This window comes from Bidens hawaiensis, unplaced genomic scaffold (genome assembly GCF_021521415.1).
Source record: "Bidens hawaiensis isolate Kalapana, Puna unplaced genomic scaffold, B.hawaiensis_p1.1 tig00005453_1, whole genome shotgun sequence".
Lineage (NCBI taxonomy): Eukaryota > Viridiplantae > Streptophyta > Magnoliopsida > Asterales > Asteraceae > Bidens > Bidens hawaiensis.
The window spans coordinates 79,762-91,453 of record NW_027491347.1 but is presented as its reverse complement, the minus strand read 5'-3'; the positions used below and the strand labels follow the sequence as shown (position 1 = coordinate 91,453).

At 32.8% G+C, this 11,692-nt stretch overlaps 2 protein-coding genes across 3 annotated transcripts; one reads left to right on the top strand and one right to left on the bottom strand.

Annotated features, from left to right (window-relative positions):
- Positions 1-5,590: 5,590 nt before the first annotated feature.
- On the top strand, positions 5,591-7,486 carry LOC143629687 (uncharacterized). Of its 2 annotated transcripts, XM_077098896.1 has the most exons (5): positions 5,591-5,906; positions 6,695-6,752; positions 6,825-6,942; positions 7,020-7,137; positions 7,368-7,486. In XM_077098896.1, exons 1-5 carry the CDS (start codon positions 5,658-5,660, stop codon positions 7,416-7,418), a joined length of 594 nt encoding a protein of 197 aa, XP_076955011.1. In that variant the 5' UTR covers positions 5,591-5,657; the 3' UTR covers positions 7,419-7,486. The 2 variants fall into 2 exon arrangements, with proteins under 2 accessions (XP_076955011.1, XP_076955009.1); XM_077098894.1 differs by having other exon boundaries at positions 6,695-6,942.
- Positions 7,487-7,689: 203 nt separating this feature from the next.
- On the bottom strand, positions 7,690-11,475 carry LOC143629766 (transcription factor MYB3R-3-like). The gene is made up of 9 exons (XM_077098948.1): positions 11,163-11,475; positions 10,728-10,901; positions 10,295-10,343; positions 10,064-10,121; positions 9,533-9,627; positions 9,353-9,456; positions 9,121-9,249; positions 8,072-9,047; positions 7,690-7,979 (listed from the first exon to the last, which is right to left on the bottom strand). The coding sequence occupies exons 2-8, from the start codon at positions 10,874-10,876 to the stop codon at positions 8,084-8,086; spliced, it is 1,548 nt and encodes a 515-aa protein (XP_076955063.1). The 5' UTR covers positions 10,877-10,901; positions 11,163-11,475; the 3' UTR covers positions 7,690-7,979; positions 8,072-8,083.
- Positions 11,476-11,692: the final 217 nt, after the last annotated feature.

The window sequence follows — 11,692 nt, the reverse complement described above, 5'->3', positions numbered from 1 at the left end:
ATTAAAAATTTTAGAATGTATAGAAAACTGTACTTATTTTCATATGTGAGCCCTTAAATTTTATAGGCCACGTATTGTACATTATGATGTATTCAGTAATGCCACTTAATCTTATAGTTAGAACTTTTAAGGAGTGCATGAATCGTAGAAGTTATTTTGATTAGTCTTAGGAAAAACTAAATCTAGAATAACTCTAATGATAACATTTATTTATATAAGTTTTTGATTATCATTATCGTAAGAGACATTATGATTGACTCATTCTATTTGTTATGTTTCAGTTTTTAATGGAATGATTGTTATAAGAAAAAACAGTATGATAGTCATATCATGTCTTAAGGGATAATTAAAACTGAGAAGAGTTAAAAATTATTGAAACTCTTTATAATGTAAAACTTATATTATGCTTTAATATTAAAGTGGATGATTTAAATGAGATCATAGTTATTTATAGAAGAAAATTATAGTGAGTTATGCTATGAGATATTAAAGTAAGATAGATTAAAGTTTATGATCATTAAATTACTGAAGGATCATTAATGTGAGGATCATTATATTTGATTGAAGATGTGATATGTCTATTATTAACATCAAACTAATATACAATAACTAAAATATCTACTTAAAAAAAATCACCTTTGAACAGAATTAAAATTTATTTAAGTATGTGTGCAAAACAATTGTAACACATCACCTTTGGGCAGAAGTGAGACAATTGTTTTAATTATACACGAGCTAGTTTTGCTAGATTAAATGTAACACATCACCTTTGGGCAGAAGTGAGACATTTGTATCATGTTACGCAAAAACTAACAAAAGCTTGCAGTTAGACTTGAATGATATGGTAAATGTAACTCATCACCTTTGGGCATAAGCGATACATCAAAAGTTCATTCAAGTTAAGCCTTTTTAGTTTTGTAAAACATTTAATGTAGTTTAAGTTTAACAAAACGAATCAATTAAGGAAGTTCATGGTGGTAGGATGAGTTCTCGGTCAACGCTTGAGTTTTCAATCAATGGGATGGTTCTCGGTAAAATGAGGGTTCACGGTAAAATAATAAGTTACCGGAAAAATAAAATCAATAATTGTTAGCCTCAAACCTAATAACCGTTAATCCTAATAAACTGTGAAAACATGAACCTAATCCGATAAAATTGATGAAATTAGTTATAAAATATTGTGATTATAATTTCATAAAATGGTATGCATCCATCTAAGTTTTAATTAGATTACAAATAATAATAATAATAATATTGAAACTCACATGTGAAGATACACACTTTTAGAAAATATAATCATATTCTAATGTTAAGGGATTTAAAATCTTATTTCTATATATATTGTCTAATTTTTAAAATTTAAATAATAAATAACTAATCAAAATTTAAACAAGATTGCATAGAATAATCATGAAAGTATGATTATTATTATTTAGGGATTTTCTAACATGTGCCCTAATGGCACATATAAGAAACATTAATTATGGTAATATTCTTGTTAAAACTATATATTTATGTTAGTTACATTAATAACTACTATATTTAAATTTATATTTTCCTATTTTAAATCTTACCTTCATTGATAACTATTAAATAAAAAAATGTAATTCTCTCTAAAATTACTATTTCATCTCCCACCATTTTTATATTCATTTTTATGTAAAGAATATTCAAATATGAAAGTAACTTTGGAAATTCTTATAACATCTTCAAGTGTTGAACCAACTCAAGGTCAGCTTGCTCTAGCGATTCAATATTCGGCTTGCAAAGAAAATGACACAAGTTTTGTTGTCAAGCATTACAAAGCGGCTCGATGTCATAAGGTTATTTGGGATGGTAAGATGGCTGTCAGCACTTGCAAAACTTTGAATTTGTTAGGATACTTTGTTGTCATGTTTTGAGTGTTCTTCTCCATACGGGTTGTTTTGAAATTTCTTTTAGTTATTGGCTATCACGATAGAGACGAGAAGAGGCTCAATTCAATAACGTCTCTCAATTACACCAAGAATGAACTTTGGATATTACATCGTCTTTTACAAAAAATAATGATCCTATAACTAATGCAATTGGGGGGGTTCAACAATTGGAGACGTTATAGGAATTTCAATAGTTACTTTAATATTTTAATATTCTTTACATGTAAATGAATAAAATGGTGGGAGATAAAATAGTAATTTGAGGGAATTAAAATTTTTGTATTTATTAGTCACCAATAGAGATAAAATTTAGAAGAGAAAAATATAAAGTTAAATATGGTAGTTATTAATGTAAGTAATATAAATATATAGTTTAACAAAAATATTACCATAACTAATGTTTCTTACATGTGCCCTTAGGGCACATGTTAGAAAATCCCTATTATTTATTATTATTAATAAGTGAATTCCATGTAACCATTCGAAAAAACTGATGAACAATTTATTATTTTTTTTACTTTGTGAATTGATATCTTTAAAAAACAGATCTCGAAAATATTATGAGATGAAAACTTGTTTTTATTAAATATAAACACCTTATGAACCTAAAACATTAAAGGTTATAATCAATTTTCTATGCGAATTTGAATTAGGCTTTTTAACCAAAGCATGAAGAACTGATTAATCAACATCACTCTGATGTCACATGTTGATCAGATCTTCATGTAAGTAATAGAAAACATTATAAATATTAACCTATGAACCTGTTACAGCATAGAGAGTAGTAACCGCAGCAGGGTATGATGTAGTCGATATGTTTGTCATCTTGATCGAGTTCCCCTTTAGGATGTATAGTTAAGGATGGTTAGGGTTCTTGAGAGGAACCCGGTTTAGAAGAGAGAGGAGACACATGATTTTCTTATGTGTGTGAGATTAGGTTATGATGTTAATTTATTCTCTCTATATATACACCTAAGGAGAAACCCTTTATTAGCTATTAAGAGTAATATGGCCCATTAATAATTACCAAGCTAATATATAATAAGGTATAATTAATTATTTTAATCTATTATTATATAAATGATAATGATAGCCATTTAAATAAATATATAAAATATATTTATTCTTACATCCAGACACATGTGTACTCAGTCTGAGTGCTTTATTTTCTATCTTGTGTTATAACGTTTCTTTTTATAAACGTTTTTAGATTCTTCAAGATAAACAGTAATTTGTCTTTTCGATTCTAAGACAAATAATATGTCCATCCTTTCAGAATAAAAATCAGTTTGACAAACAATCAAACATATTCACCTTTCGGCTCAGTTGGTGAATCTGTTTAAAGGTTTTTATATTTATAAACATGTTTTGACTCTTTGGAGACAAACACCCATTTGTCCCATAAGAGTATGACTAAGAAAAAAAGAATAACGTATTCACATTATATAAAAAGGTGGAACGTATTCACATTCTAAAAAGTTTAAGCGTATTCACCTTATAATATGAGTTGACAATTGACGTGACTTCTTGAACCGTTAGCTTGACTTGACTAATGACCCGTGCTCTAAACTGTTTATTCCCTTGATCGGTTGTTACAACTCACTGATTGTTACAAATTATTGATGGGATTCCAAATACTCTTCTCTCTCCCTAAACTTTGCTCACAATGTTGGTTTTTATAGAAATACATGTACGTGTGTGTATATATATATATATATTATGTTGAGTGATTATCTAAATCTACATATCTCATGTAGTTTTCATATTAGTGGCAATCATAAAAACGTGGCACTCTTTTAACTAAGTGAGGTGTGTGCTATCACATTATCACTTACTAAATATCTCATAAGACGGTTGGCCACATTTTAATGTACATATATTATGTATTAGTTAAATATATACCATATTATAAATAATATAATGACTAGTTTCAAAATTTACATATATAAATGTTGTCTTATTAATATACATATTTTTAATCATATATTTGATGATGGTTCATTTATCTCAAATCATTAAACAACGCTTTATAATTTAAACGTACGTTTCAAGATTTAACAACTCAAACTGTTGTTTCTTTTGCTAAACGTACAAATAACAATATTTCGAACATAAACTGAAATATTTTATTATGTCTAAAAATGACCCTAGCATGTATTTACACTCACTTTCTTATGTTGGTTATTTACTTTGGTTATTCAACTTTTTAAAGTTGGCAAATTTGGCACGAATTTTTGTTTTTGTTTTTGTTTTTGTTTTTTTTTCCCCGGGATGTTACACCAAGTTAACTCATAGTAAGACAGTCAGATTCAGAGTAAGGCAATTAGATTTCAGAGTAAGGGATTTCCACCCAGAGTAAGTTACGCCAGGGGTCAAAGTAGCTTACGATGGGTCGCGAAATTCAGATTTAAAGCATGAGGCCAGCTGCTATATAGGCCATAAAAACCCTAAATCGTAAAGTAACTCATTCCAACCATTTTTGGGACGAACTTGGCCATCTTGGGAGCTCCATAACGCCTCCAATCACTACAAAATCCATGTTTCATCATCCAAAATCAAGAGTTGAAGATCATATGATGACCTTGAGCGGCTAATCTTCTAGATTTATACCCGGGATGTAAAGTTTGTATTATTTCAGTTTTCTCATGTGTTAAAGAACAACGTGATTATATTTATCTTTGAGTAATTTATGACTTATGAGTATTGATGTTTAGTATATCCTTGCATTCAGTCGGCTTAGGTTTATGTCTATCTGAACGATTAGTTTGTTGGTTGCTATGATAATTGTTTATATGGTTGTTTAACTACTATGAATATGATAAAGCATACAGTTGCCCTTAGTTGGGTCACACTAGTAAGGATTGTTTGATAACCAGTGCCGTGCGTTAGCGATTGTTGATGCCTAAGGTTTGTCTAGTTAATCAGTCTATGTTGGTCTTTGATAAATAATCTGTTAAATTTACATGAGATTACTGTTATATGCTTACTTGAACCGTGGGTGTGATCTGTTTCTATTAATGTTTGAGAGATTGTTAATTGCTTGTTTAATCATTAAAGCCAAACTTGAATGCTTGTGTGATTAGCACTACAATTCATTACTTCATAATCATATAAAATTTGTTACATGTTACACTGATCACATACTCCTCGTGGTTCGACACCCTATTTACCCTATCTTGCTTAGGTGATTAGAAACTTGTTTTAGTTGTTTTTTACTAGATAACAACAGTCTAGCATCACTTCTTTCTCTAAGGTATTTGGAATCCACATAAAAAATTCTAATAAATTGGAGTCAAAACGCCGTCAACAACATTTTGTAACTGATGTTGATGCCGTCTCCCAAAAAATAATTGCCTAATTGGAGTAAAACCCTTTTTTTTATAATTGTAACTTTGTAATACTAAATGTAGTTGGGTGATAAAAGAGTGAAAATCGTCCCATATTTCTAACATTTTGACTTTGTAAACATTTGAATTATCATCAGCACGCGGGCTTTGCTACAGACTTCTTTCTCTCTTCTCTTCCACTATGTTCTCTCCGATCAATCAAACCCTAGACGACACCGACCTCGACGACGAAGCTCTCTGGGCCGTTATCACTTACCATCACCAGATCTCTTAAACCTCAATCCAATAATAATAATAATAATAACAATCGTTTTCACTCTCCCAATCATCTCAAATTTCAACTCACCGTCACCAACATCCCCCATTACAAACCCTAGAAAACATTCAATTGCTAATGGAGATGAAGAGAGCTTCACCAACCAGCGGCCGAAGAAGACTTTCTGTGGCTGAAGCAACGTCTCCACCTCTGGCTATGGTGAAGCACGTGCCACGCACGCCGACTACGCCGTCCTCCTCGGGATATCAGATACAGAGTCCTCCTGCTGTTAATTGTTCCTCGGATTGCTCGACGATGACGCATAGCTTGTCTGGTCGGTTCCCTAGTGTGGAGCTGTTCAAAGAGTATCAGAATGCTGCTATGGCGGTCGGTACATTTTATAATTATGTTGTTAATTGGTTTATATATGTGTTAATGAATACATATAAATAATGTAGGATGAAGTAAGTTTGATGCTTGTTAGTTGTAACTTCATATGAATTTTGTAACGACTGATAGTAAACTTACACGGATAAGTAGTTAACACTAGGATAAATCTGCAAGAATTTTATCAAGTTGAATGATAAAGGTTAACATTGAACCTCATTGTAAATTGATATATGCATATTGATAGACCATAGAAGTAGTCAGCCATAGGTTAAAGAAATCTTGTGCATTTGAATCATATTAAACATTGTGGGCATACATAGGTCACACCACTACAATATGTATATGACAAAACGGTAATTGTACTCATGATATTCTCTATAAACGAAAGCTTGCAACTTACAAAGAACATCTCACATAAGAAAGCACTGCAACCTTTGTTGGATGCAGGAAGTTTTCTTTTTTTCATTTAGCTGGACAAAGAATCGAGGTCTTTGTTAGACTTATTTCCATGCGTGTGTCACATTTTTAGCAGGGTCAGTTGAAACCGTGAAATAACTTAAAAGGCTGCAGTGAATAAGGTATTCTTAAAGTTGATATAAACAGCTGTATTAATAAGATTATAAGAACTTTTATCAAAATCAGCTATAGGAATTGATATAAGTAGCCGTCAAATATAAAACTAGAGAAGCTAAATGGTACTTGATTCTCCTAAATCCTACTTCACTTCAAATTTCATTACTCCATATCAAGAGTAACACAGATTGACACCTCTCACCTGTTTGCAGATATTGGAGAAGGGTGACTACACTATGATCTCTGGAAGTCCTTACATAAAAAAATCTGGTAAAACAGTTTCATCTCCTAATTTGTTTGGTCCTCATAAGTGTTGCTTATGCAGAGTTGTTTCAAAAACAGGTTGGAGAAAGATATCATGTTATTTCAATATCTCTTATGAGATCAAAGACAAGACTATAGAGTTTGATGATAATCGTAATGTTCAGCGGGCTGAATTCATAATTCGAGCACATATGCAGTATGTATCTGTACTTGACTTCTGTTTAAGATGCGGAGGTGGTTTCTGTGATTCATATATTTTTGTTTAATTTGTAGAGGGGGTAGGTTTTCTGATGGATGGGGTTCGTGTGACAGACGCGAGAAAAGATTTATAAAACCAAATCATGATATTCCTAGCACCGCTGAGACCAGAGCAAAAAATAAAGCTTGCCAGGTAAATCTCTCTTCGCATTTGCATATACTTGGATTAATCAGGGCTGCTTAGTTGGCCCAGCTAGAAACTAAACGTCCACTAACGCGAAGGCAGATACCTTATAGAATATTTTCATAAATCACATTACTTCAATTAAATAATTTTATTTTATATTTTGAAGCATGTGACATGGAAACACTATCAATTTTTTAATTGTAGCAAGATTAATTTTTGGCAATGTATGTTTGCAGGACCTGCTAGGCATTGGAGAGTATCGTCCAGGTGCCAATGCGCAAAGATAGAAGAAGAGATCAATTTGTGTTTAAAATTGCGGATATACATGCATACAACACTTCTCGTGTTTACTGCTCTGATGACTTCCAAATATCTATACCCAGCTGGGTTTTTTACATGGAAATATGGAATTGCTTGAGAACTTCAATTTATGACCAGTAACTGTAATAGTGTGATTTGACTCATAACCATAAACCAACAGTTGATACGTTTAAACAAACATGTCAAGTAAAACATAGCCTGATTGCCTCCTCCTAAGAATATATTGGATGTGCCCTTTGTATCAAAATCACCAAATATCATAGGCATTGTTCAACACAAATGCACATATTGATACACCTTTGTTGTAGTTCCTTACTATTCATCAAAACCTGCTAAGCTAACTAAATTCAATTATGTCCATAAAGAAAAAATGAAAAGAAATCAACAGTCAAAAATCTATCTGTTTATCTATTTCGAAGCATTAAGTTTTAATAACAGTCTTTTCCAGAGATCTTCGATCGCTTTGTTCAGCACCCCTTCAATGCAAGAATACAGTCATAGACAACTTCCAAAATCCAAGAACAAACCTAAAATAGAATGAAATAAACATAATTAAACACTTGTGAATATAATCTATTTAAACAAAGTGCAAGTAATCAGTAACACAAAACATACTTACAGTTACACTTGATCATGCTTCTGTCACAGACTTATCTTTAATATTCAAATCTTCAGATCCAGTTTCACTCTTACCAACCTCTTTATCAACTCCAAACTTAAGCTGCTTTTCAACAGATTTCGAACTGGACTTCCGTTTATACATAAATCTATAAGGCGGAGATGCATTATATGTGTTAGTGGTCGCCACCCCACCTTCCGCACCTTTGTCGCCACCGCCACCACCTTCTTCCACCCCTTTGCCGCTAACAGATGACTCAGATTCCTCCAAATCATTACTACTCTTTTTCACTTCTTCTGATTTCAAAATCTTGCGAAGTGAAAAAGACGACTGATCTTTTCTCTTTCTTAAAATAGAAGGAGTGTTCGGGAAACTCCTAGCAGCAATCTTTAAGATTGATTGTGGTGTTTGAGCATAAGAACCGCCACACTTGTCAGCATAAGGCGGAGTTGAGTTGTACTCACGGGAATTCCAAGGCATATTAATCCCAATTTGTGGCGGTTCATAATACAAAGAATCATATGTTTGAACACTGGATTGTAAAGGTGTTCCATTTAACGTTTCTTGATTCATTCCATCACGAATGGGACTGCAGTTATCAAACTTTGGAATCAGATTCCGGCTGAGATGACTAAGATCAAATTTGGACGGCTGTGATTTGGTTCCAAAGGGTTCAGAGTCAGTAGATCCACTTGGAAGAAAGCTTGATGAAGCATCTACATCTTGTGAAGGGGTGGAGCATTCTATATCATCTATGGTGTCTGGTTCTACCTTACGGTGATCTGCAGTTGCAGGTGATTCGTAACCAGTTGCAAACGACGAACCAATCAGTTTTCTAGTTAAAGGTGTTTTGATTATGTCACCACCTTCATTAGTATCATTCTTTGGGACAGTTGGAAGGCTCCCGGTGGCTAAATAGAAATCTAGCTTCTTCTTTAAGGAACTATTCCAATGGTTTTTTATTGCATTATCCGTCCTGTATGAGGGCATTTTAGTATATGTGCAATGATAGTCAAAAGGTTTTTATTGTAAATAGTAAAAAAAACAACCTTCCAGGCAACGCCTTTGCAATTTCAGCCCATTTGTTTCCGTGCACACGATGTGCATTCATGAGGGCATACTCTTCTTGCAGGGTCCAAGCATCGCGTTTTATATCCGGATTCAAATGATTGTGCCACCTGGAATATTATGTATTTTGTCTTTAGAGATAATATAAATGTACACAATTTAATATGAACCAAATAGTAAATATTAAACACAAGTGTAAGTGGATCAATGTACCTTTCACGACACTGTTTTCCAATACGTCCAGGAAGAGACTTTGCTATGAGAGACCATTTGGTGGCCCCGTATCTTTTCACAAGCTCAACGATTTTTTGATCCTCCTACAGCCCAGACAAAAATAAGAGGCCGAGAAAGTTGTTTTAATCAAATGTTTGAAAGAGAATATAATATGCAAACCTCATGAGTCCATGGACCTTTAATAAGTTCTGGATTAAGAACTTTCTGCCAGCGATGCAGACATTGGACTTCTGATCTATCTGGAAAATACTCAGCTGCGAAACACCAACATTTTTAATTCATTAAACAACAATTTGACCAATAGATTCCTTTCAAATAAGTCAACTGAAAATTCATATGCAGTTTATATGTTTTGAGCATCTATTTATAAACTCTTATCAGTAACATTTTCACATAAGTTCTTGAAAATATGGTGACAAAGCTCTCTAATTATTGATTAAATTAGAAAAGTTAGCTCACGTATTTGGTCAACAATATTTTCAACTTGATGGTTTTCATTCATATACAACTCATTGTAGGTCTTTGATATGATTCTCCAAGATTCCTTACCCTACTATAAACAAGATTCCAGAGTGTGGTCTTATAATCTTACAGTCACAGTAGTCAACTTAACCGTAAGAATACATAAGAAGGCAATTTAGTTTATCATGTGAATGAACAAAATATAAGCAATAATAAAATAAGACTCGCCTATTTTCTTCCAGGATTTTCCCATGAAAAGCCCAACAGCCTTTTTTAAAGTCTCATCCTGTGAAAAATCAAAGAAACATTATAAAACAAATCTATTACCCAACATGCTATTATTTTACAAAGTAACATCATGCAATGTTTGTTTGATATAAACCCATGTCTATTATTTGTATATGAAAAACATCATATGAAGATTTGAATCCAAGTGTGTAATCCAAACAAACTGCATACCTCCTCTGGAGTCCAACCCCCCTTTGCTCTTCTAATCGGTCCACTTCTCCTATAATTATTCCAAAATCACATTGTCAGTTCAAGAAACTCAAGGGTTGTAACTTGTAACGATTGAAGGAAAATTTTAGATTGACAAGAACTAATGAATAACTTTCCATGCTTTTTTCTGTTATCCACGTGTTATAAATGCTCTAATGAGTTACAACCTAACTAGACCATTAACAGTAAGTTTAACCTCATATATCATATCTTTTTTAATCACAAGTAAAATGTCCAAAATTGCCCTAACAAATCTAAAATGTAAAGATATGCAGTTATGCACCAACATTGAAGTACACTCAAAACTTTATATCAAAGGCACAAATTCAGTTCAATTAAACAAATAAAAACCGATTTGCAAACCATATACACAAGTAAATACACAGAACCATACCGATGAGACGGTGACGTGGCGGTCGGGCTAGAAACCCTCGGAGACTTAGGTACCACAATGCCACTACTACCTTCTGAAATCGAAGAGCTTGATAACGCTCCGGCTTGCTTGTTTTCGACGCAAAATTCTTGCAACTCCACCTTACCCATACCAAATTCTCTGTAACCCAAACCCCTAAAAAGCACAAAAACTGTTAACTTTTATTAATCTTTCATAACCCTCACAACGGTTATATTAATATTAACATCATAATCCCTAATTAAATTACCAACCAAAAAAGCCCAGATCTAAAAACTAAAGTAAACCCTAATAATTAACTAAACCTAATTGAATTCCACTTTCTATAAACAAAAAGCTTCGAAATTTAATACGGGTTTTGACTAATAACTAACAATCCGTTGAATTAAAGTTAATCGAACATAATAATAATAATACCTGTGACAGTAGAGAGTGAATTGAAATCAAGAGCCCTAATTTAAAACCCAATTGAGAGCATAATAATAATAAGTTTTGGGTATCGAAAGAAGCCTTTGCCCGTTGAAAGATCGAGATATAATATAAGAGAGAGAGAGAGAGAGAGAAAGAAAACGTATATATTTTGGTTTGTATTCTAACGAATAGAATGGGGGTTACGTCGCCGTTTAGTGACGTTAAGTGTAGGGCTTTCAAAGTTAACGGTCGGTGACGGTTGCCGTTACCGTTAAGTGTGGGTACGAAAGTTTGAACCTCAAGAAATAACAGCACACAAGGTTTGAGAGCCGTCCGTTATATGCCGAGTGTGCTTTGCAGCCGTTGGATGGGTTATATCGTTCGTTGTTGACCAAACTGACGGTCAACGAATGGGGTAATTAACGTTGCTTCGTTAATGATTTTTCTATAAAACAAAATGAGTTATTGAATTTGCATAAAAAGTGAGTAAAAATTTATTGGCATATCACTAAATTTGTTCATGTTAGGTAATCATA

Coding starts and splice junctions, on each gene's coding strand:
- LOC143629687 (XM_077098894.1), top strand. CDS start 5,658: ATGGAGATGAAGAGAGCTTCACCAACCAGCGGCCGAAGAAGACTTTCT. Junction 6,943..7,019: donor ATAATTCGAGCACATATGCA/GTATGTATCTGT, acceptor TTTAATTTGTAG/AGGGGGTAGGTTTTCTGATG. Junction 7,138..7,367: donor CAAAAAATAAAGCTTGCCAG/GTAAATCTCTCT, acceptor GTATGTTTGCAG/GACCTGCTAGGCATTGGAGA.
- LOC143629766 (XM_077098948.1), bottom strand. CDS start 10,876: ATGGGTAAGGTGGAGTTGCAAGAATTTTGCGTCGAAAACAAGCAAGCC. Junction 10,344..10,727: donor GCCACGTCACCGTCTCATCG/GTATGGTTCTGT, acceptor GAATAATTATAG/GAGAAGTGGACCGATTAGAA. Junction 9,250..9,352: donor GGAAAACAGTGTCGTGAAAG/GTACATTGATCC, acceptor ATAATATTCCAG/GTGGCACAATCATTTGAATC.